The following is a 26,667-nucleotide window of genomic DNA, read 5'->3' on the forward strand; positions in this document are numbered from 1 at the left end:
GTGGGAGGAAACTGGAGCATCCGGAGGAAACCCATGCGGTCACGGAGAGAACATACAAACTCCTTACAGGCAATGGTAGGAATTGAACCCAGGCCATTGGTATTATAAGGTGTTGTGTTTAACACTATGTTACCATGCTGCCCTGAAGTACCTTCTGGAGTATTAGCTTGAATCTCAGATCTAAGCATTTGAGTCATTCTTGAACCTTTCACTGACCGTGTGGCTTCATCTGCTAAATGCACATCAAAATCCACGGTTTATATCAATTTTAAAAATGGTACTGGTTTACGCTCCAACTTGTAAATTGACCAATAATCTGTCTGCAAGTTTCACACATGAGAGTGAATAATCTCTATAATGAGGATATTAACTCAGATTACCCACATTTCAAGGCTTGCAGTTATAAAGGAATTTTCAGGGATCATCAATCCTTCTATGCCAAATCATCAGCAACTGCTGGTATCCGTACTTGCACAGTTGGATGCATAAATGCAAAAGCCATTGTCAGTGAAACTCAGACCTTTCACAGGATGGGCTGTTGATCACCCATCACAAGTGTAGCTAAGATTGGAATGTTGTTGTTCCTTTCAGCTCCTTGTGGAGCATCGGATGGCAACCCTGCCATTTCTTTAGCATACCTGTCCGCTTTTTACGGGATCAAGTTGCTAGCTGAACCCTCAACCCCACACGGATGGAAAGTGTACAAGGAGCCGGCCGGATTCGAACTAGGGTCCACTCGCCTTGAAGTCCGGTTCTGATGCCACTGCACCACTAGCCAGCTAAACTTCGAATTAGTGGCCTATTATCAACACCAATCTTTTTATGTGCGATCACAATGCAAAATTGTTGACAGTATTAAACACTGTAGAATGTGAGGTAATTCACTTTTGATGTGTTGTCATAACCAGTACTAATCATCTTCCTTAACTATGAAAAAGTGTTTAAAAAACAGACTGCTAGTCATTTACTTCACAATAAAAATCATAGTATTTTAAAATGGTAACTTCTAACTTTAAATTTTTCTAATGACATTTCAGCTGTACTTTTGTCCTTGTGTAAGGCCCAGTCTTTATGTTGCTTTGTTAAATACCTCAGAAGTTAACAATGATCCATCTTTATTTTAATTTCCTAGACTTTTGACTGATCTGATTAGCTGCTCAGCCCTCTGATGACTTCAGTACTCCCACGATTCCAGAACTAAGTAAAACAGACTGAAAGTCACATCAGAGTGGGGGAAGTCTTTGGCACAGACTGGGCTACACTTTATGGGCACTTTTCTTTCTCTGAGGTCAGTTACAAGCATTAAAATCTTCACCACAGACTCCAAAATCCAGGTAATTAATTATTCATTGATTCTAATTGCAGCCTTGGGTTTATATATATGTATATAGCTCTAATTTCAAGCAAAATAGTTTTTAAAAAAAGCTTCAACATACCGACTGGAATTGTCTTCCCGTGAATCTTGTCAGTCCAACCAGCAAAGTATCTGAGTGTTTTTATGACTCCCTGTAGGTCCACATAATAAGCCTGGAGAAATGGTTTTCCACTATCTAGAGATTCAAGTGTCTGCAAAGAACATAAGGCAAATCAGTGAGAGAATAAATCAAGCCAGAGACAGAATGTGAGACTACAGCCATGCCTTTCACAATATTAATCACTTGGAGGTCTATAATGGTCTCTCATAGTCTGTGTACACAACTTCACTGAACTGGACTTCAGCCACATCATTCATAATTGACAAAGTGATGAGTGTGTTATTGTGATTAGGATCGTACTCAGGGAGGACTGACATTTAGGGGTTTCATTTCCTCTGGTGGGACTCTGGTTAATGTGTTCACAGGACATTCTCCAGTACATTAAACCAATGCACTAGCAAAGCCTGCCTGAATGCATTACCAGGTTGCTACCAGAGGAAATGGGGCTCTCACTGGGCTTGTAGCAGGTGCATTACTATTTGGAGAATTAGGAGAACAATTTATTAAACTGCAGGAACAAGCAGAAGAACAATACAATGTAGGCTGATATCAGTTCTTCATTAAAGGAGTGGACCTTTGGGTGGAGTGGACGAAACAAACTCTCTTACATCAGGCAAAAAACAGCTGGATACGATCATGCAAGGTTCCTGGGGAATAGATAAGCTGGTATAGATCATCTGGCCCTCCCAGAGGCATCTGCAGCAATTTAAATGAAACTGGTTTTGAGAAGGGTGCATAAAATGCAGAAACATGTGTTCTTAGCATGTCAAGTGATTACAGTTGTGGGTGTGTACGCTGCACTGCCCACTCCACATTACTTAGCCCTCCCTCCTGCACATGCCTTTTCCTTTTCCTCATCAGTATCTATCTTGTATTTTTAAGGATTTGTGCATCGCTGTTTCAAGGAAGATTTACAGATACTATCCATTTTGGTGCAGTATTATTCACTAAACATATTAATAGTTTAGATGCTTCACACAAACTGCATTTGAATATCCTCAGTTATAATTGTTACATAAATCTCTGTGAAATGGGCAAACAGACAGAGGAGTATCGCACATTTGCTAATAAATGAGTATGCCCCTTTACTCCCCATATATGAGGGGTGATTGATAAGTTTGTGGCCTGGGGTAGAAGGAGTCAGTTTTAGAAAACCTAGCACATTTATTTTTCAACAGAATCCCCTCCTACACACTTTACACACTTAGTCCAGCGGTCGTGGAGCATACGGATCTCGGACCTCCAGGAAGTGTCCACAGCAGGGGTGATTGAAAAGTTTGTGGTCTAAGGTAGTGGGAGATGAGTTATACAGCTCTCATTACATGTGCATGCAGTTCAACTCTTTGAGTGATTATGCAGAAAGTTTGAAGTTAATAACTCATCAGTTAATAACTCATCGGGGTGATTGATAAGTTTTTGGCCCAAGGTAGAAGGAGATGAGTTATTAACTTCAAACTTTCTGCATAATCACTCAAAGAGTTGAACTGCATGCACATGTAATGAGAGCTGTATAACTCATCTCCCACTACCTTAGACCACAAACTTTTCAATCACCCCTGCTGTGGACACTTCCTGGAGGTCCGAGATCCGTATGCTCCACGACCGCTGGACTAAGTGTGTAAATGTAGGAAGGGACTCTGTTGAAAAATAAGTGTGCTAGGTTTTCTAAAACTGACTCCTTCTACCTTAGGCCACGAACTTATCAATCACCCCTCGTATCTTTCAGTAGCTTATATTTAAAGATATAAAGAAATTCCCCCAGTCAAGTGCCAAACACTTTAGTTAGTTATTGATGTCATTATATGGAAATTATTCAATTTCAAACATTACACGAGGGAGTGGGGGGAACCTCGGAAAACAGTACCAGTTTTATAAGATTTATATCAAGTTAAACGCAGATATTCCATGATAGTAAATTGTGTTAATATTTTAGAAATAATTTGACATTATTTTCAAAAGCAATGTCGATCATTTGCTTGAAAACAAGTATTGAAAGCCATGATGTTAAAAGGTAAGGTCATGGTCAATGGAATATATTCCTCAAGTACATGTTGCGAGGAAAAGGTTATTAAAGTTCTGATGAAATGTAATTGACTTGAAAAGCTTAAACAGGTTTTTCTCTCTCCATAATCTGCCTGTCCTGTTAAGCATTTCTATCATTTTCTATTGTATTGTCATGTGGCGATATTTCATGGAAACATTCAGTCCGTGAAGTCCAATCACCGATCTCCAAGTTCAAAGCTTAAAGTTCAAAGTAAATTTATAATCAAAGTACACTTATGTCACCGGATACTACCCTGAGATTCATTTACTTGTGGGAATTAACAATAAATACAAAGAAACACAATAGAATTAATGAAAAACTGCATACAACAAAGACGGATAAACAGACAACAAACTGCAAACACAAAAAGAGATAAATTAGGTAAAAAGTAATAATAAATGAATAAATAAATAAAAAGATAGCTAGATGGATTAAACAAACAAACAAATAAATAGATAGATGATAAATAAATAAATAGATAAATAAATAAATAAACAAATAGATAGATAAATAAATAAATAAACAAACAAACAAACAAACAAGCAAGCAAGCAAGCAATAAATACTGAGCACGAGTTGTAGAGTCCTTGAAAGTGAGTCTATAGGTTGTGTTGGGGTGAGTAAAGTTGAGTGAAGTTATCCTCTCCACTTCAAGATCCTGATGGTTGAGGGGTAAAACTGTTCCTGAACCTGGTGGTGTGGCACTTGAAGCTGCTGTCCTGATGGCAGCAACGAGAGGAGAGGAGATGCTGCTTCTCTGGCAACGCTCATTTAGATGAGCTCGATGGTGGGACTAGGCTATATCCACTACATTTTATAGGCTTTTCCATTCAAAGACATTGGTGTTGCCACACCAGGCCATGATGCAACTAGTCAGTCTACTCCCCATTGCCCAAATATAGAAGTCCATCAAAGTTTTAAATGACATATTTAATCTTCACGAACTTCTAAGGAAGCTGAGATACTGCTGTGCCTTCTTGGCAACATCACTTACATACCAGACCGTGGACAGATCCTCTGAAGTGATAATGCCAAGGAATTTAAAGTTGCTGACTTTCTCCACCCCTGATCCTCTGATGAGGACTGACTCACCAGTTTCCTCCTCCTGTAGTCAGCAATCAGCTCTTTGGTTTTGCCGGCAATGAGTGAGAGGTTGTTGTTGTGACACCACTCAGCCAGATTTTCAATCTCCCTCCTATATGGTGATTTATCACCTCTTTTGAGTCAGCCAACAGCTAACTTAAATATGGCATTAGAGATGTACTTAGCTTCCCAGTTATATGTATAAAATGTATAAAGCAGGGGGCTAAGCACACAGCCTTATAGTGTACCTATGCTGACAGTGATTGTGGAGGATCACAAACACCAGAAAATCTGCAGATGCTGGAAATTCAAAGCAACACACACACGTGCTGGATTAACTCAACGGGCCAGTCAATATCTATGGAAAAGAGTACAGTCGATATTTTGGGCTGAGACCCTTCATCGTGACTGGAAAGGAAGGGGGAAGGAGTCAGACTAAGAAGGTTTGGGGAGGGGAGGAGGAAGTACAACGTGACAGGTGATAGGTGAAACTGGGAGAGGGGGAGGGGTGAAGTAAAGAGCTGGGAAGTTGATTGGTGGAAGGGATAAAGGACTGGAGAAGGGGGAGTCTCTTATTGAGAGGACAGAAGACCATGGAAGAAAGGGAAGAGGGAGGAACACCAGAGGGAGGTAATGAGCAGGTGAGGAGATAAAGTGAGAGAGGGAAACAGGAATGGTGAGAGAGAGGGAGAGGACAATTTCTGGAAGTTCGAGAGTCAATGTTCATGTCATTCCATCTACCCAGATGGAATATAAGGTGTTGCTCCTCCAACCTGAGCGTGCCCTCAACGGGGCAGTAGAGAGGGCCAGGGACTGACATGTCAGAATGGGAATGGGAAGCCGAATTGAAATGGATGGTTACTGGGAAATCCCACTTTTTGTGGTGGACAGAGCCAAGATGTTCAACAAAGTGATCTCCCAATCTATGCTGGGTCTCACCGATATTCAGGAGGCCACACAGGGAGCAGCAGATACAATAGACTGAGAAAGGGAAGAAGATGTTGGAAGTGGACTAAATAAATTTAAGTTGAAGACAAAGTTGATTAAATCAACGAGCTCAGAATGGGTGAGGAAGCAGTCGAGGTAGTGTAGGAAGATCTGTAAAGCGATGCCGATGTAGGCTTGGAACATGGACTGTACTATGTAGCCTTTGAAAAGATAGGCAAGGCTGGGACTCGTGTGAGTGTCCGTGGCTCTTTTTAGTTTGAAGGAAGTGGAAGAAACCCAAGGGGAAATTGTTGAGGGTGATTGTGGAGAAGATGTTGCTGTGAATCCGAACTGACTGGGGTCTCCAAGTGAGAAAAGTGAGGATCCAGTTGGGGAGGTATTGACACCTGGGTATAGGAGCTCATTGATTAGTTTTGAGGGAGGATAGTGTTCAATGCTGAGCTGTAGTCAATGAAGAGCATCCTGATGTATACAGCTTCACTGTCCAGATGTGTCAGGCTTTGTGAAAAGCCACTGAAATGGCACCTGCTGTTGACTTGTTGTGTTGGTAGGCAAATTAGAGTGGATTCAAGTCGCTCCTCAGTCAGGAGTTGGTATGTTTCAGCACCAAACTCTCAAAGACCTTCATCACCATGGATATACTGGATGATAGTCATTAAGGCAGGTTACCACGTTCTTCCTGTGCACTGCTATAACTGAAGCCTGCTTACAGCAGCTGGGTGCCGCAGACTGCTGAAGTGAGAGGCTAAAGATACCAGTCAACACTCCAGTTGATTAACACAGGTCTCTAATTCTTGGCCAGGTACCCTATCTGGGTCAGATGCTTACCGTAGATTCACCCTCCTGTAGGATGCTCTCATGCTGGCCTCAAACTGAGATCATAGGGTCATTGGGACAGTGGGAGATCGTGGAGGTGCCTCCATGTCTTGACAGTCAAAGCAAGCATAAAGGACATTGAGCTCATCTGGGAGTGAAACTTCGTTGTCACTTATGTATGTCGCTTGGTTTTACTTTATCAAAGGTGATAGCATTCAGCTGTCGAGCATTCTTCAGTGATTTAAATTTGGTTTGGGATTACCACTTTCCATGTGAGATGGTTTTCTGGAGGTCATAGCTAAACCTCTTATATTTTAGTTGGTTGCCAGACCTGAATACCACCGATCTGGCCTTCAGTAGGTTTTGCCTTTTGGTTCATTCAGGGTTTCTGGTTGAGGAAGACCCTGAATGATTTTGTGAGGACACACTTGTCCACAACTGACTTTATAAAGTCCGTGACAATTGTGACATATTTATTCAGATCCTCTGATGTGGCCCAATCCACCAATGAAGCAAACCTGTCGTCTTCTTCCTGTGACCACCCCTTCATTGTCCTTTCCTCTAGTAGCTTGCTCTTTAGCCTCTGTCTGTATGTAGGTAGGATGACAGACAGATTTCCTGAAATGGAATGGCAGGCATTGCTAATTGTGGTGTAACAGTGGTCAAGCGTGTTGGGACCCCCAGTGCTGTGGGTGATATGTTGATGATAATTGGACAGAGATTTCTTTAAGCCAGATTGAAGTCCCCAGCAATGACTTGAAAGGCGTTGTTGAAAGCAGCTTCTTGTTTGCCAATTATGGTATTTAATGCATTGATAGCTTGCTTAATTTTGGCCTTTGGTGGTGTGTCCAGGATCAAGGAGGAGAACTCTCTCATTAATCATTACATATTCCAGGTTGGGAGAATGGGAGTGTGACAAGACAACTACATCCGAGCACCATGAAAAATTCATCATGAAACACAGACACCCACTCCTTGCTTTCCCCAAATGCTCTATAGTTCAATCATCTGGTAGATCGAGGCCTCAGGCTGGACCATCATGTCCAGTGTGTCTCCATGATACAGAGAACACAGCGATCCCTCATTTCTCTCCAATACAGTAATTGCCCTTAAGTCCTCAGGCTTGTACTCCAATGAACGTACTTTTGCTGACAAGAAAAAGTCGGGCTCTGTCGTGGGCAAAGTACTGGAGAGTTTAACATCGGTAGCTGAGCGAAGGGCGCTGAGTAGGCTACGGTCAATTATGGAAAACTCTGAACATCCTCTACATAGCACCATCCAGAGACAGTGAAGCAGTTTCAGCGACAGGTTACTATTGATGCAATGCTCCTCAGACAGGATGAAGAGGTCAATACTCCCCAATGCCATTAGGCTTTACAATTCTACCACCAGGACTTAAGAACTTTTTAAAAGCTATTATTAATGCTTTTTGAGATAGTGATTTAGATGCATATCATATTTTTTACTGAGTTAAGTATTGTATGTAATTAGTTTTGCTACAACAAGTGTATGGGACATTGGAAAAAAAAAGTTGAATTTCCCCATGGGGATGAATAAAGTATCTATCTATCTATCTATCTATCTATCTATCTATCTAAAAGGTTTTACACTCCACTGCTTTAATCTGGCTTGAAGTCCTCCCCACTCTCTTCCAGCCATAAAGGTGCACCTCCATCCACTTAAAGGTGCTGTACCTCCATTCCTAAAAGTTAAGTTCGCCAAGTCCTTCAGAAGATCATGAAATCACTAGTTCATTTAGATGGTTGGAAAGTACATTTCTTAAAGAAACTTACAGACAGCAGGCTGCAGCATTAGTAGTTCACAAGACGTATATCTAGAAGTCAACACGTACTAACAAGCTGGATGAACTCAGCAGGTTGGGCAGCATCCGCTGAAATGAGCAGTCAACGTTTCGGGCCGAGACCCTTCGTCAGGACTGAAGGAGGGGGCAGGGGCCCTATAAAGAAGGTGGGGGAGGGTGGAAAAACAATCAGAGGAAAGATCAAGGGGTGGGGGAGGGGATAGGCAGGAGAGGTGAAGAAGGAATCTAAGGGGAAAGCACTATGAGTAGTAGAAGAAGGCAGAATCATGAGAGAGGTGATAGGCAGCTGGAAGAGGAGACAGAGTGAAAGTGGGATGGGGGAAGGGAGAGGGAGGGAATTACCGGAAGTTGGAGAATTCGATGTTCATACCAAGGGGCTGGAGACTACCCAGACGGTATATGAGGTGTTGCTCCTCCAACCTGAGTTCAGCCTCATCATGGCAGTAGAGGAGGCTGTGTATGGACATTTCCGGATGGGAATGTGAAGCAGAGTTGAAGCGGGTGGCAACCGGGAGATCCTGTCTGTTGTTGCGGACAGAGTGGAGGTGCTCGCCAAGATAGACTGTCTATTTTGGAGACAGACTGTCCACTGACATCTTCTATAAACCCACCAACTCCCATAACTACCTTAATTATACCTCTTCACACCCTGCCAAATGTAAAAATGCTATTCCCTATTCCCAGTTCCTCCGTCTCTGCCACATCTGCTCCCAGGATGAGGCTTTCTGTTCCAGGACATCCCAAATGTCTTCTTTCTTTAAGAATCGTGGTTTCCCTTCTGCCATCATCAATGATGCCCTCACCCGCATCTCTTCCATTTCCCGCACTTCAGCCCTCACCCCATCCTCTCGTTACCACAACAGGGACTGTGTCCCCCTTGTCCTCACCTACCACCCCACCAGCCTCCAGATCCAGCATATTATCCTCTGCAACTTCCGCCACCTTCAACAGGACCCCACCACTAAGCACATCTTTCCCTCTCCACCCCCTCTGCTTTTCGCAGGGATTGTTCCCTCCGCGACTGCCTGGTCCACACATCCCTCCCCACAGATCTCCCACCTGGCACTTATCCCTGCAAGCGTAAGTGCTACACCTGTCCCTACACCTCCCCCCTTACCACCATTCTGGGCCCCAAACAATCCTTCCAGGTGAGGCAACACTTCACTTGTGAGTCTGTTGGGGTAATCTATTGCATCCGGTGCTCCCGGTGCGGCCTCCTCTACATCGGCGAGACCCGACGCAGATTGGGGGGCCGCTTCGTCGAGCCCCTCCGCTTCGTCTGCCATAACAGACAGGATCTCCCGGTCGCCACCCATTTCAACTCTCCTTCACATTCCCATTCGGATATGTCCATACATGGCCTCCTCTACTGCCATGATGAGGCTAAGCTCAGGTTGGAGGAACAACATCTCATATACCGTCTGGGTAGTCTCCAGCCCCTTGGTATGAACATCGAATTCTCCAACTTCTGGTAATTCCCTCCCTCTCCCTTCCCCCATCCCACTTACACTCTGTCTCCTCTTCTAGCTGCCTATCACCTCTCTCGTGACTCTGCCTTCTTCTACTACCCATAGTGCTTTCCCCTTAGATTCCTTCTTCACCTCTCCTGCCTATCCCCTCCTTGATTCCCCTCCCCCACCCTTTGATCTTTCCTCTGATTGGTTTTCCACCCTCCCCCCACCTTCTTTATGGGGCCCCTGCCACCTCCTTCTTCAGTCCTGACGAAGGGTCTTGGCCCGAAATGTTGACTGCTCGTTTCAACGGATGCTGCCCGACCTGCTGAGTTCCTCCAGCTTGTTTGTACGTGTTGATTTGACCACAACATCTGCAGTGTGCTTTGTGTTTAGTATATCTAGAAGTGTTGTGAGCTGCCTGAAAAATGGCACCACGTATCATCAGCACCATATTGGAAACACTAATTTTTCGCTAATTCTGCATTAATCCCATTCTAATTGTCCCCACGTTCTCTGTGTTTTCCTGTGCTATTGGCTTTGTCACTGCAGTCTCAAATGAGGGGTGAGTGAGGGTACAATGGTGCTAAGCAACGACTCCTTTGCTTGTATCTTCAGAAACAGCTCTATTTCTATCTCTTTTTTCCCTTTTCAAGGTTCTTTTGAAGACCCTGACCTGCAGTTACACTTTGACTTTGGTTTTTTGTGGGAATGGGGCCCTCTCTCAGGGCTTCACAACCAGTCGCTTTTCAATATGCCAAGGACGTGGCCTGGAAGACTAGCGCCGGCTTTTCGTGGCTCTGAAGACGGGCGGGTGCCCCTGACTGAGGCATCGCGGGAGAACACGGAACATCGAGAGCAGTGGGTTAGCTGCCGGCAGAGACCTGAGCCTTTCTGGGGTCGACTCTCTGGGCACAGAGCTCAGAAAAAGCAACACAACAGACTTTTAACATCATAAATCAGCGAGTTGTTTATTATGTCTCCCCTCTCGCTGTGAAACGGAGACACCTCTTTTTCCCTTATTAGGGAGAGAGAGAGCCTGTGGTATGTTGAATACTGGGTGAACAAATACTGCAAGTCTGTGCCTTTATTGATGCTTTGCTGCACACTTGAGTGCTCGGTGGGGGGGGGCACCGATGATTTTTTTTGCTAGTGGGGGGGTCGTTGCCTCACTGCTGCTTTTGCGTTGGAGGGGGGAGCTGGGGGGGCTTTTGGGTTCTAACATTTAACTGTCATTCATTCTTTGAGGCACTCCTCTGTTTTCGTAGATGGTTGCGAAAAAAGCATTTCAGGATGTGTGCTGTATACATTTCTCTGACATTAAACGTACCTATTGAATCCTGTTGAAAATGTGATAACCCCTCAGCTTTCAATTTTATTTGCCATCAGTTTATATTGAGGTGACGGACTCATCTCACTGGTGAGTTCTCAGGCTAAACCCAGTTGTACTTCTCAGTGTTTCTATACAAAGATTCTCAACAATGTACTTGAATTCATAGGGTTAACTCTTTTTATTTAGGTATTTTTTCTAAATTTGAATTTCCTGTACCTGCTTTACTTTGCATTGACTGTCATGCGGTTTGCCTTCTTTAGGAACATGTCCTGAAAGTACACTGTTCTCAGATAAGTTATTTTATTGTTGGCTTCAATTTTAAACTGCATTGTTTTGCTTATTTTCTCAATGGGAATTAAATACCCTCCCTGCTCCTCCACACCATGGCAACTGGGTAATAAACCAGCAAAGAGATGTGCTTGGCTACTCACTGCAAGCTGAGGTCGATCGTGCTCCACCAGATCTGCCAATTTGTCAATCAGTCGTCCCCTCTCTGATGCATCCATCCTCCTCCACACAGATCCCGGGGAGAAAGCAAGTCGTGCAGCCTTAACTGCCTTGTCCACATCAGCCTATGCAAAGAGCATACAAAAAAATTCAAATTCTTAATGCTTAACAACAAATTCAGTATGGAAGTGCATGTGTCTATACGTACAGTGTACTTTTAAACTCAATACACAATGAGTGCAATCACTTTGCAACATGTATGAAAATAACCTTCTAAACATCACTGATTGTTGCCTCACTATTCCGATATAATGGACAAGAGTTTCCCTTTTCCTGTCAGTTTTTAACCAGTGTAATTCTGTATAGTTGCAGGGAGGCACTAATGTCCACAGGATTCCCAAAACTTCCACCGACGGACCAGTCCATTAAATTATGCAAATTTAACCCAAAGAAAGAATGCTCACAGACCAGAGTGTAATTATGTGTTGGTTTCCTTTTTAACTGAACATATTTAAATGTTCTTCTTTTCCATTGTTTCCTCGAATAAAAGGATTTTTAAAGGAGATTTTTTAATAGCATTCTTACTTTACAACAGTTGTTGAATATTTGCGAAGGTCGGAGATATTCACAAATTTTGACAGCTGGTAGGATGAAGGAAAGGGCTGAACCAGCTCACAAGACAATTCTGGGATGGGGTTTGCCAGTTTCAATTTGAAACACCCTGTACTTCACCCCTCCACTGATCAGCTGATACCCTGTTCTGAGTGAAAGTCTGGCTCCACCAGGTGAGAGCAGGTTATGTAAGTGGGGAAACCACCTGTCAGTGGATAGGCCATCAATACTATGGGACACCTAACTGTACTATTGAAGCAAAAATACAGCCATTATGTCAATGTTGTTGTTATAACCTTATGACTATCATGCACAGCAATCTATCTCCTTCCCTAAGAAAATTATAAGAGATCGGAGAGAGAGATGTAGAAGACAACGAGCTGAATTACAATCACATCTGATAAAAACAGAGAAATAATGAGAAACAGGATATGAATGGATGTAGAAAAAGAATCAACAAGAAGAAAGTAAACAAACTGTTGATAAGAGCAAGCTCGCAGGGAGGATGTTTGTGGATTTGTGTATGACTTTTACCTAAGTGAAGGACTGTACATCATGCTCAGGGTCTGAGTTCTTGGCCTTCTATCATCAATGGAACAAGACAATTGATTAATAGGGCAATCAGTATCAACCTACAATAGACTCAGAGATGGCAAAATAATACAGCTTAGATTTGGAAAGCACTTGGACCATTTACAGGGTCATATTTCACATTAACCCCAGAATTTATTTTCAAAAAGTTGATTTTCTTACTTATTCATTAGGAAAAGGATTGTTTACCAACACTAATATAAATGTAATTAGCAAAATGTGTCAAAGAATGCTGAAGCAGAGAAAACAATTGTAAAACTTCTGAGAGTGATTTAACACCTTTCCTGTGACTCTATCGATTCAAGTTTCCATTACTGGGTTATACATGTTGTATGTTAATAAGATTCCTATAATTGCTATTAGCAGCCCTAATGGGTGGAAATAAGTTTAATTAACATGAACAGCACAATGTAGTTTTGTGGTGAGGCTTGTGACAAGACTTCCATGTTTCCAGCAAGATTAACAGAGGTGCATAATTTAATCACTCAGTACTTCCAGAGAATCAGACCTCAATGCACATCTCATCTACACTATCAACTGCAAAACAGTGAAGTCCTAACAATAAATGTATTAGTACTTTAATTTACCAATAGTTGTCCGGCACATTCTAACCTCTGCATATACACTATAATACAACGTGCACAGAAATAATTTGCTTCTGGACAAAATTACGAAGTAATAGTCGCTGATATAAATTATAAATTTCATTGGCTTAATTTTTTTACCCAAAGCAAATTATTGTCTAATTCTGGCCATGTTACAAAATTAATGGTTCTTCAATGAAGATGATTTGACCAAATGGATTTGGAACAATTGTTGATGCAATTGATACATAATGATGCAATCATGAAGAAAACACGGCAGTGGCTATACTCCATTAGGAATCTGAGGAGATGTGGCATGTGACGAAAGACTCTAGCAAATTTCTACATAGTTCCATGGAAGAGCATTCCAACTGGTTGTCTCACTGCCTGGTATGGAGGCTCCAATTAAAAGGATCAAAGAAAAGCTGCAGAGGGTTGTCCACTCAGCCAGCTCCATCATGGGCACTAGTCTCCCCACCATCGAGGACATCTTCAAGAGGCAGTGCCACGAGAAGGTGGTACCCATCATTAAGGATCCTTACCATGTCTTCTCCTTACTGCCATTACAGAGCAGGTATAGGAGTCTGAAGATGCACACTCATTATTTTAGGAAGCGCTTCTTCCCCCCACCATCAGATTTCCAAATGGTCCATAGACCCAAGAACATGACCTCATTACTTTTCTCTCTTGTTACATTATTTGTTATAACTTGCAGTGTTTTTATGCCTTGCACTGTACTGCTTCCACGAAACAACGAATTGCACAACATACATCAGTGGTAGTTAACCTGATTCTGACTTTGTGAAAGGAGAGATTACCTTATCAGCTTCCTGGACATCACAGATTTTCTCTCCAGTAGATGGGTTATAGGTCGGCAACGTCTTTCCACTTGCTGAATGATGCCACTCATTGTTAATAAAAAGCTGGTGAGACAAGTAGCAAGAAAAGTCAGTGAAGAGACTACTCTTTCAGGGGACCAGAGCATAGTATTTTTACTGTTGTCGCACATGTGGGAAATAAATGCAGTTCTCCCAATCTTCAAAATACCTGACTGCCATTAATAAAATTCATAATTAATCTCCAGCAATTATTGAACCATAGTATGATACAGTAAAACTGTAAACCATTTCCATCCTGATATCTATAATCACTTCCTTCCCAGAATTGCTCACAATATTTCAGTTGGAGCCTAATTTGTATTTCATATGTATTACATGTATTACAGAAAAGATTTATTAGAATGTTACCTGGGTTTCAGCACCTAAGTTACAGGGAAGGTTTCCATTGAGAGTAGGGGAGATTCAAACAAGAGGACATAATTTGAGATTTAGGGGCCAAAAGTTTAAGGGTAACACGAGGGGGAATTTCTTTACTCAGAGAGTGGTAGCTATGTGGAACGAGCTTCCAGTAGAAGTGGTAGAGGCAGGTTTGATATTGTCATTTAAAGTAAAATTGGATAGGTATATGGACAGGAAAGGAATGGAGGGTTATGGGCTGAGTGTGGGCCAGTGGGACTAGGTGAGTGTAAGTGTTCGGCATGGACTAGAAGGGCCGAGATGGCCTATTTCCGTGCTGTAATTGTTATATGGTTATATGGTTATAAGGATAATTTTTTCCCTCCTCTGCACTTCTATTTGAAACAATCCTCTGTGCCTTTTAAGTAACCCATCAACTTACCCAGGTACTTTAAAAAAGTCCTAATTTCTTTGTTCCTGCATCCATGTTAACATGTTCATTTTATAACGTCTCTCATTCATCTTACCAGGAGCAGCAGTTTGTGCTTCTGTGCATTGAATGAATTCAATCAACTCCTTTCACTAGTCTGCCCTTGAGTCCCAGTATGGTTGGTCAAGATTGTCCTGTTGAATAACTATGTATATTGCTGAGTTCCTGTATCATTTTCAGACATTGAGAAATGAACCTCATAGCCAAGACTAGACCATTATTTACTGTATATGGAAGGTTTTTTCACTTGGACATATTAAGAACTTTTACTCCTATACAGTACATCAATTTCACATTTCTGCTATCCAAAGACCCATCTAGCCCCTTTCTGTTCTGATCACTGTATGACATCCTGAAAATTCCACCACAGGTACCTTCTGTATCACTTCATCAAAGGGTATGATCAAAATGAAGATTTATTTAATTGTTAACCCAGAGATTTATGGTTTAGAACAGGGTGGTTAGAGGGTAAGTTGGCTAATGTCACAAAAACAAGTAGGAGAATTTGTTATGATGAGGATATTTTACTGGTTATGAATAGGTTGAGTGAGTAGGAACAACTTGGAAAATAGACTTTGATGTTGGAAAGTGTAAAGCTGTGTACTTTGGCAAAAGGAATCCGAAGGCAGACTACTATCTAACTGGAGAAAGACTGCGGGTGTGCCAAGTACAGAGGGATCTAGGTGTTCTTATACACAAATCATTAAAATAATTAGCTGGTAGGTGCAGCAAGTGGGTATGGAAAGGAAGTGGCACATTGGTCTTAATAGGTCTGCCCAGTTTAGGGAAGTACGACTCATGCACGGACTGTACATCGAGCGAGGGTTTGGAAGACCAGTGGCATAGATTTTCTGATTGCCGTAGGGCTTCCGACATGTTCTGTCACCCAGGAACTCAGTTCATTTCTTCACTTCCCACTTGTGAACTGTTCAGGTTATGAATGGTTCACAGGAACAGAGCCCTGATGTAACCTGGCGAGGGCCTGTATGGTAAGAGGTTTAGGAGTCAGAAAGAGACAAATATTGCTACAGTAGTACCCAGTAGCACCTTGAGTACTGAGCACACATTTAGTCCCCCTATTTACTGGGATGGGAGGCAGTGTAGACAAAATTCACCTGGCTATTGCCTGGGAGGGGAGGGTTGTGCAACTGAGGAAATTCTCTGGAGTTTGGAAAGATAAGGAGCGCTATCTTACTGAGACACGTAAGAATCTCAGAGGCATGACAGAAGAGATGTCAAGATGCTTCCTCTTCTGGGAGAGCATCCAAACAAGATGGCTACGTGGTGGGTGGGTGGGGAAAGTGCTGTTGCTTAAAACTGACCTGTGCAGGAACCTCTTGGCAGAGCGGCTGCTGAACCTTTGCCCCAGAGATAGTGAAGACTGGATCATGGGGTGGTGGGGGAGGAAATAGAGATATTTGTGAAAGATCATATGTGGAACTGTTTTCCAGCTTCTGCCATCTCTGGTGTCTCCAGCACTGTGAGCATTCGGGAGACTGATCCAATGGCACAAGAGATTCTGCAGATGCTGGAAATCTTAAGCAACGCATTGATCGTGTGGATAGTCAGAGGCTTTTCCCCAGGACTGAAATGGCTAGCCCAAGAGAACACGGTTTTAAGGTGCTGGGGAGTAGGTACAGAGGAGACGTCAGGGGTAAGTTTTTTACTCAGAGAGTGGTGAGTGGGTGGAATGGGCTGCCGGTGATGGTGGTGGAGGCGGATACAATAGGGTATTTTAAGAGACTCCTGGACAGGCACATGGAGCTTAGAAAAATAAGAGGGCTGTGGGTAACCCTGGGTAATTTCTACGGTTCGGCACAGCTTTGTGGGCCAAAGGGCCTGTACTGTGCTGTAGGTTTTTCTATGTTTCACACACAATGTTGGGGGAACTTTGGAAATCAGCCGCAGCTATGGAGGGAAATTAAGTCGAGTTTCAGGCAAGACCGTCCATCAGGACTGACACACAAAATCCAGGTGGGACTCGGGCGGCATCGACGGAGATCAAAGGAGGGAATTAAACAGCGAGGTCTTGAGCGGAAACCCTTCATGGGGGCAGCTGGAAGCATCCAAGCCAACGAGAATGAAGAATGACACAGGCTCAGGGAAAGCCTGTTTTCAGAATATCTTGTCCCATAAGACAGAACGGGTCACCTGTCAATCTACCTGCCCCCCCCCACCCCTCACTTTGCACCGTATTTGTCTCCCTGCCCTGCCCTTTCTCTGTAATGGCGACACCGACAGCAATCTGATTGTTTTTCCTCTTTTCACTACCTGGACGTACTCATGAGGAATGATCTGTCTGGGAGGCACTCAAAAACTTTTCATTGATCTGGGCAGATGGAACACATATAAACCAATTACCATTGTATGCTCGATCTTTAAAATAAAAATCGCAGCGACAGTAATAGCTCCCGATGTCTCTTCTCCACAGAAACGTGAATGGATTAGTTGCGGTGCGTGGGGCGGATGTGGGCTAAACGTACCCCGCTCAGGTCCTGACCTCTCATAACTCGCAACACTCTGGGCGACAGGTGCTTCTAACGCCCTCTCTCCGTGCGCTCTCTCAAGTAAAGACCTGCATTTCCACCTCAACATCTCTCTCATCCCTTTCACCATAACAATGTGACAGCGGTTCCCATTTTCTGCAATATTTACAACCGTAGACAGAGCCCCAGTGTCATCAACAGCAGAAGGCTCCCGTTAATATCACACCAATCACCTCTCCGCCTACCCCAGGTGTAGACGGTGATTTGCTCCCAATACCGGGGCAGAAAGACTTGTTTTACCGCGACCGAAACTGTCTTTTCTCAGAACAGCCTGATCCTATGCACCTTTCTAGCCGGCGGGACACGAGGACCGAGTTGCCCCCGGACCGAAGTCTCACCATTCGCAACCGTTTCCCCTCCAACAGTGTAATTTGGGAACCTGCCCTAAAGCACAGGACCCACGACACGAGAGTCTTTATGTTGATGAAGGGTCTTGACCCGAAACGTCGACATGTCCATAGACGCCGCCTGGCCCGCTGAACACTTCGGGTGTGTTGCTTTGGATTTCCAGCATCTACAGAACCCCTTGTGTTTCTGAGTGTTTACAGTTTTAACCCGTGTACCATCAAGCGACCTGTATTAACATGCTTGAAAGTAGACCCCAATGTAAAATCGACTTAGAACCAGGGCCCATTGAATGGGGCTTCTTTTAATTGCCCCATTCCCGTCTCTGCGCTCGCTGCCTCGACCTTTGCCGAGAGCTGGAGTGAACATTTAATCTCCCTCGAAGTCACTTCGGGCACTTCTTAAATCTCATTTCTCGATCGGTTTAATACATAACTAGATCCTCCAGTGATACACAAACCGACCCTTTCCTGAGCGGCTACATCCCACTGAAATCTAATGCGCTTCGCTCCGAGTTCCTTCGGTAACAGGCAACCAAGGTGCACGGTTGGTATTTAACAGCTTTTAAATAAAACCGAAAGAGAGAGCCCTTCAAAAAGCGAGGAATGCGGAAAGTGAAACCGTGTACGCCTTTGTTTTACTTTTCACAGCTTATCGGAGTCATTAAGATCTCCCATTTATACTCTGTTTAAGTCTGCAAAAGAACAGTATTTATAATACTCCTCTGTGCACCACAGATGGATGTATAACAGTCTATAAATATTTATATAATAGAATACTGATTTATTGAAGTCGGGTCCGTAAATTTAATCTGTCGGCGAAATAGGGATTAACCGCTTCCAAGGAGATATAAAAGACAGGAGAGTAGCTCTCTGGAGCAGAGTCATGAATGAATCTTTACAGCTGGCACACAGGCGCTCTGGCAGTTTTACAAGGCGACTCACGAATCCCCATAACTCATGCTGATGGGTTCAGGTATTCGGTACCAGCTGGTACCGCGCCGCAGCGCATCGACACCAGGAGGTAGCACAAGCATGCAGAGAGGTCCTCTGCACTTCATCCGTCATCGACCCCCGGCACTTTCCAAACCCCCGTCTCCTCGGCTTGCACGGGCTGGGCGGCACTGGAAGGGCGCGGGGTTGAAGTAACGTGAGCTGATGCGCAATTCATCAGGTGCGCACAGTGCACAAGAACCAAACACCCCTCGCTGGGACCGCGTTTCACTGGAAAGGGTTTGAAGTTGGGGGGGTCCCTTTCCCGGCAGTACCTAACCTGACCAGCGCTATCTCCTAGGTAATGCCTACCGGGAGTACTCTCAATCCGATGCAAAATGAGGTCATTAATATTGTTTAAAGAATCCCTCTGTCAAGCGTGGAAACAGAATATTAGAGTTGGCCAATGCTAAAATGGTTTACAGGTTCCTTGCTAATATTTTGCTTTTCACATTCAACATTCGGTCTCAGTCCGCATTAGCGACTAGTCCTAATCTTGGTGATCTCAGTGACGTACCTAGTCTTTAAAGAATCGGAATTATAGCAATTAAATCGCTCTGGATCACGCCTATTAGCAATTGTTTCCACACTAAAAATATTTATTGAATTAGCAGTGGAAATTCCGATCGTTGTGCGTCTTTATTGAGACAAACCTAAACGTCGCTTAGCATGAGAAGAAGGTGAGGGAGATGTTTGCCTCTCTTCTTAAACATGCTTATTTGCAATTTGAAATAAACACGTCCTGGTATCCATGACATTTACACAAAGAATGCATCAGCGTTAGCGTTGCGCTCTCTGCTCTGCGTTTTACTTGTCCGTCTCCGCCTGTTATTAAGTGTGATGGCGGGTGTCATTTGACTGGAAAATGTATGCAACCAACCTCTGGTATTGTCACTCTTCAGAAACCCGTGTGAAGACTGGCGACCAGGTATTTGCACTTCATTAAGGAAAGTTGTTTGCTGCTAAAACTTGAATGTTTTAAACAGCTTAAATTAAACCAATTCTCACTCAAGCCATGATGATGAGACTATCGGAGTTTTCCATTACTAGTTACGCAGGCTGTATCTTTTGTGCCTCATGTACATCAGTGGCAAGATTTTATAAACAAAGGATGCCTTTTAAGAGCTTAATTGGGCTTAAATGACCAGAGAAGAAATTTAGATTTCTCCCACACATGGTGTGAGTGGATCCAAGGACTAGAAAGTAAACCCAGGCCAAAACCTTGTTCCAAAACCAGTAACACACACAAAATGCTGGTGGCAGGCAGCAGGCCAGGCCGAGACCCTTCCCAAAACGCCGACAGTGCTTCTAACTAAAGATGCTGCCTGGCTTGCAGTGTTCCACCAGCATTTTGTGTGTGTGGAGATTTCCTGGTGTTTGCTTCCAAAACCAGTTCAGTGTCTTGTGCTGGGAAGTGAAGATGTATGAACATGAAAACAGAACACCTGAGTGTAGCTACATTGTTCCTCTCCCTGATAACCTGCTGACATTCGGTCACCAAAGCTGGGTGGCAGGGGACAGAATGTGATTGTTATCCATGGGACATGAGCACAGAGCTTCCAGAATAGAGAGAAAAAAAGATTTGAAGTGAATAAAACCAAGACGTATTTTCAGCTGTCTCACTTCTTGCGTTCAAATTCATTACTCAGTACTTTTAGGTGAATTTCGGAATATTTTGACAGTCAGCAATTTGTTTTTATCCAATGTGTTTATGTAGGGCTAAACGCTCACTTATGGGTTTATGGTGCCTGCTGGTGTAGGAAAGTCATTCCAAGGTATTACTTTCACAGTACACTTAAGTACACATCAGTCCAAAGAAACAGATAGGAAGAACAGGAAGGAAAATATTGTGGTCTTTCAATCCTCTATATAATTAGATCACAGCTGCTCCACATTTTAACTCCCAAGCCTTGATTAATTTGTCATATTAACATCAGGTGGTAACCTACAGCTTTAAGAAAACCACTTTAATCCTAGTAACACCCCCCAAAAAAACAGGAAAATATGCGTTAATGAGGGCTGCACAGTGGCTCCAGTGTCTACTATCATGAAGTGCTTCTAGAGGCTAGTCATGGCATCAGCTCCTGATTTCCACCAGAATCTGACCACTACCATAATAGGTCTACAGTGAGTACCATCTCCCTTCACTCTTCTCTGAAGCACCTGAATAGTAAAGATATCTACATCAGGCTATTGTTTCTTGACTGTGGCTATGCTTTCAGTACTGTACTATTAATCCATGCAAACACATTATCAAACTCCGGACCCTGGGAGTTAATGCCTCCCTCCACAACTGGTTCCTTGACTTCCTGACCAACAGGCCACAAGCAGTAAGGATAGGCATCACACCTAGGAAAGTTCCAGGGAAGTTTTCTTAATCGATACATAGAAGTTCCAACTAGAGAGAGTGCAATACTTGATTTGCTATTAGGGAATGAGACAGGCGACAAAGGTTTGTGTAGGGGAACACTTTGCATCTCTGTATCTTGATATGTCTGACTGTAATAAACAAATTATAACACTAAGGGATCAGGGCAAGTGTAATTCATCAGAAACGTGGATGAGTAAAGGACATGAGGAATGGGGCAGCAGGAGATTATTGGGCAAATGTATTTCATATCCATTTTTCAGGAGCATTAGCCTATATGAAAAAGGATCTAGTGCTTTCCCAGCATACGTGATGAATAAACTCTTCGCAGGCTTCCAGCCAGGTACAAATATCGACTATATCTGATGTTTCAATGACAAACTCTGCCACCTTCATCAGGGGTGATGCCTGGTGGGAGAGCTGAAATTCGATTGGATGAGGACTAACCAATCAGAAGGGACAGATGGACAATGGGGGTATAAATAACACCAGGCTAGACATATCCAGGCATCATCCCTGATGAAGACAGCAGAGTTTGTCATTGAAATGTTGATTATAATTGGTATCTCTACCCAGCTGGAAGCCTGAGAAGAGTTTATTCATTAACCTACATCATCACACATGTACCATTGTATTCTTGCTCTGCTGGGCAGTGGGGTGAATAGCACTATTTACTTTTGCTCGTGTCGGGTACAGGCAGACACCTGATGTGATACGGCTCTTATAGTGAGATATACTTACTATAGTAGTAAATCTACAGCAAAGTAAAATTAACACAATAACACACCCTCTGCTTAATCATGCAAGCTCAGTTCTCACAGCTGGTTAACAAGCTCTACTTTGTCACTTGTGGCATTACAACACATTCCTGGCTTTACCTATTTCACAGGAAATGGTCAGTGTATGGAATGAGCTCTTGGAGCTGTTTAAGTCAGCTATCTAAACATTTAAAAGACACTTGCACAAGTACATGGATAAGATAGGGACATGGGCTAAATGTGATCAAATGGGACTATATCAGAGGGGAATTTGGTTGGCGTGGACCAGTTGAGCTGAAGGGCTTTCCCTATTTCGGATTACTTAATGACTAAGTGGGGAAATACCAGTCAGAATTAAATTGCAGCATAATAATCAAAAATTATTTTGCAAGCTGTTTGAACAAAAATGTTCAAATACAGAAATGCTGGAAACACCCAGCAGAGAAGGCAGAGCATCTGCAGAAGGAAAAACTAACCCAAAACATTTACTGGTTCTCTTTCCATAGGTACTGCCTGGCCTGCTGAGTGTTTCCAGTGTTTTCTGTTTTTATTTAAGATTTCTGGAAGCCACCTTTTTTTCTCCAAATACATACACTTTAATAAACGTGAGAATGTATTTTCCATTAGTCCACCATGAAATTTGGCAAATATCACATGACTGGGGAAAGCACTGTACTTTTATAATGGTGTGGCTTTGGATATTTATTGCACAGATTATACACAGTATATTTTAAGACTTTATAATGTCTCAGTGAATCATATGGCATGATATGCTACAATGTCAAAATAGCTCCGTTTTCAATCAATGTAATTTCAGCTCTACTTTTAAATATCATCAGAATTCTTTAAACTACATTGCAGGCATTACATGCTTTAAAATTATAGATTGCATGAGCAATTAGCAACCATAATTGTACTTTGGATTCAGAAATGTCACTATAAGTTTTGCTCTCAAATTTAATAACATAATTTAACCAAATAAATTATAGCTTCATTACTCAGTCCCACCTTCCCACCCTTGATAATTTCATATCCTATTTTGCTACTGTTACTGCATAAAAGTGTTAAAATTGGTTTTCCAGTCATGATTAGTTGCGAAAGTTGGCGCTATCTTGAGGCACAATGCTGAGGATTCACAAAAAGAGCATGAGATTTGGCTTGAGAATGTTTCAAATACAAAAAAAAAGAGCTATTATGGCAAAACTGTTACATATCATAATCATTACGTGTATTAAAATAATGTTGAAATTCTTAATCATTGGCATGCTGACATGGTATAGAGCAGTGTCCTTACATCTATAGGATCTAACGTTTAGACCAGTCAGATAAATGAGTGCAAACTTTCTATATGTACCAACTATATTACATGTGGAAGTTTAGTTGGCACGTTCAGTTCACTCCTAGTATGTTCAATGGCTCAATGGTTCCATTTAATATCAGAGAATGTATACAGTATACAACCTGAAATTAACATATAAAATTTGAACCAGCCACCAAACTTCAAACTGAGGTTGCATTTTTCCCAGGAAAGCTACACGGAGGTGTTGGAGATGTCGGGCCAGTTGTCCCAAGTAAATGTATCTAAAGTTGTTGCAAAGCAAAGAGTCATCAGGCTGACCTTTGGCCAAACTATTTATGTCAGGTGATGCTGACAAACTTTACCTTAATATCATGACAAACGGAAAATGTGCTCAAGTAAGATAAAAAGGCAGTTATTTTATTTTAATGTCCCTTTTTGGAGCATTAAAAGAATAAAGATCTATATGTTCCCGATCCTTGGAGTGGGATTGGGGAATGATGAGAGGGCAGAGAGGAAGGTTTTATCAGAGTGAGACCAAGTGGGACTGAGCAGTGCAGAAACTATCATGCAATCAAATATCTGATTGCCAAAGATTGTAAGTTTCTCTTTGGCCCCTAACAATAGGAATGTTTGAACATTATTGGTGCATGTCTGTCTCTGCCTCCATTTCCGAATGCACTCACCCTTGCCGCTGTTTAGGTCTCAAAATCCCCTGTATTCCTTCATACCAGGGGCAGGGGGGGGGGACTGTGGGAAACAGGTGATGGATTTCTTCTCAACAGCCTGCCTATACCATTCTTAATTCAGGGATGGAACTATAATAGATCTTGGAAAAAAAATTATGTATGAACAGTTAATTCAGACATATTATTGTCTGCTATCTTGAATTGCTTCTCATGCGAACCAGAATGTTAGCATATCTGTACAATGATATAAAAACAAATTTAGAACCTTTCTAATTATGTGCCTTTTCAATGAATGCAAATTTGTGTGAACGTGATATTAGGTTTTAATTTCTACATCATTTTATAAAGCAGGCATCATGGACGTTGCTCGGGAAATCATAATGAGCATCACCCTAAACAAATACTTTATACACTTGAAGCAAGTTCTTCTTGCTGCAATGTTAATACAGCCTTTGAACTATTTAAAGTAAACAGTCTAATGTCTCCAATCAAATAGTAGATAGCGGAATTTGTTAGAGGTGTTTTGGTACAACATTACCCACAGCAATTCCAGTTTCTTATTTCATAGCTCCAGTAATGAAGGGTTCTACTAATAATGTCTGTTCTTTTAGATGTTGCTTATTCCTGTTTTTAGCCCAGACATCCAGTAGTCAATGCCTTTCCTTTAATTACATACATAGAATTATATAGAATTTAACAGCATAGAAACAAGTTATTGGCCCAGTTGGGCTGTGCCAACAAATACAACATATTCTTCTATTCTTACATCCATTCTCTCTACCTTTATATGCATTTTTGCTACTTGTTCCACCTATTTCTAGTAGAGAATAACTTCTTCTATTGTTCTTTGAATAGGGCTGTTGCTTCTAAAGTTGTTACTATTTGATACATTTAGTTTTTTAAGATTCCTACAAAAGTGGAACCATGTTTATAGTGATCCTATTGAACCTCCCCATAATTCAAAAAGTCATTTCAGGTTACCTCACAGAATTCACTTTTTAGGATAAAACTTTTTCAACTTGCTAAACCTGCCCAGGGGACCAGAAATAAAGAATAATTCTTTAGTTATTGGGCAGTGAGACAGGGACAAGGCCGTGGAGAGATCTGAATACAAGGACAGGAATTGTTGTGTGAAGTATTGACATTTTATCTCTTGGACTACTTCGATAAAATTGAGAAAGCATTTCACAGCAAGAAAAGGGCACGCTGGCTTTGGGAAAACTGTAAATAGAAATGCCTCTGAATTACAAATATCCATGAGCTAATTTTGTTTTGGCCTTTGCCAATATTATTTATTGCTCAGTACACATTCTGTAATATGTCTCGTATTTGAGATTGTGATTAATACCTACTATTTCTATGCTACACTATGCCGCAACTTTGAATTCTAGTTTGGTGTCTGCCCCTGAGAAGTAGCTTTGGGTGTGCTTCAATCAAATAGCAAAATAATGACAATAAAATAAATGATATTGTGCACAAGAGGAAAAGTATATCATAAATTCAAGTGATAAATCATCAAGACAAGATTCAGAAGTATTTTTTAATTATGACATTCTTCCTGTACATTAAATGTAATATCAGTGCTTATGAGACACAGTTCATTCTTCAAGAAACACAGAATTAAGTGAATTCAACCATGGAAAACTGTACAAAATGTTGGTCCATGCACTTGCGTCCTTAGAATAATACATCCAGGCCGCAGGGAATGATTCTGGAAGTTTAATCCCGGAGAAATGAAAAAGGACCGTTTTTACTTATTTGAGAACACTTACTCTATTTAAGAACCTAAAAGAATATCCTGTCCATGAGATGCATCAGTAGGTGGCAGAGGATGGATCAATATTTATTTTAAAAGGAGTTGTACTACTCTTTTTCCTTTTAATATTCAATAATCTTTAAATTGATTTACAATCTGCCGTAATAGCTGGAGAATTAGCCACAAACATTTCTCACGGATGTTGTGGAATGTTTTTGCATTTCCAGCCTCACACATGTTTTGTTACCGGAAGATTTTCCACATCCCAAATAATGGTTTCCCACATGAGGAATAACTTTAGGTGAATGGAGGATTGAATGAATGGGAATTTCTTATATTTTAATTGATTTAGTAGCTGGTTGCAACTTCATTCCATAAAAATAATTCCTTTCTCATATGTGGCTTCCTGCTTTGAGAGTTCTCGACTCCCATGCTCAGAGAGGCAGACATCAAATGCTCAACTATTGTTGAAGCATTAGCAGCTGTTTGGCTCCTAGTGTCTTCCAACTCATGGAATGACACAGTGTTGTAAATATTCCGGAGTCTCATACACACTGGGCACCTGTGCCGAAGATAATGCAGGAAATTTCATATCCTGTTCCAACTTAAGAACTTCATTTCCGGCATTTTGGAACATTCAGTGCTGACAATTATCATTGTAATGGAAGAGATATGAGCCTGGGAAATATGAGTACTGAGAAGTATTCAATTTTACAATATAATTGTTGCACAGATTTAATAATATAAATTCTGAACAGTTATACTGTGGCCATTTATCAATTGTTACTAACATCCTGCTATGCTTGACTCCAGTATAATCATTATGGTAGTTTATAAAATATTTTCCATGAAACTGTATACATGATCATATTGTGAGGATCCTGAAGAGATACTACACTAGAAGTAGGAGAATCTCCAGTTCGGCATTATAGTGGCTCCAATAAAGCCACCGTCACAAGATAAATAAATGCCGTTTTGATTCTCAC

General features: G+C 42.0%; 1 protein-coding gene across 6 annotated transcripts in view; it reads right to left on the bottom strand.

Annotated features, from left to right (window-relative positions):
• The window catches only part of aldh1a2 (aldehyde dehydrogenase 1 family, member A2), a 163,828-nt gene that overhangs the window by 74,940 nt on the left and 62,221 nt on the right, over positions 1 to 26,667 (bottom strand). For 5 of the 6 annotated variants that reach the window (XM_073032916.1, XM_073032914.1, XM_073032915.1 and 2 more), the window contains 3 exons: positions 14,024 to 14,128; positions 11,403 to 11,543; positions 1,437 to 1,566 (listed from right to left, as the gene is read on the bottom strand). In XM_073032916.1, the coding sequence (XP_072889017.1) occupies positions 1,437 to 1,566; positions 11,403 to 11,477 (205 nt within the window). In that variant the 5' untranslated portion in view covers positions 11,478 to 11,543; positions 14,024 to 14,128. Of the gene's footprint in view, positions 1 to 1,436; positions 1,567 to 11,402; positions 11,544 to 14,023; positions 14,129 to 17,291; positions 17,309 to 26,667 lie in introns of those variants that run through there. The other variant, XM_073032912.1, reaches the window with a different exon arrangement.

Source organism: Hemitrygon akajei, chromosome 30 (genome assembly GCF_048418815.1).
Source record: "Hemitrygon akajei chromosome 30, sHemAka1.3, whole genome shotgun sequence".
Lineage (NCBI taxonomy): Eukaryota > Metazoa > Chordata > Chondrichthyes > Myliobatiformes > Dasyatidae > Hemitrygon > Hemitrygon akajei.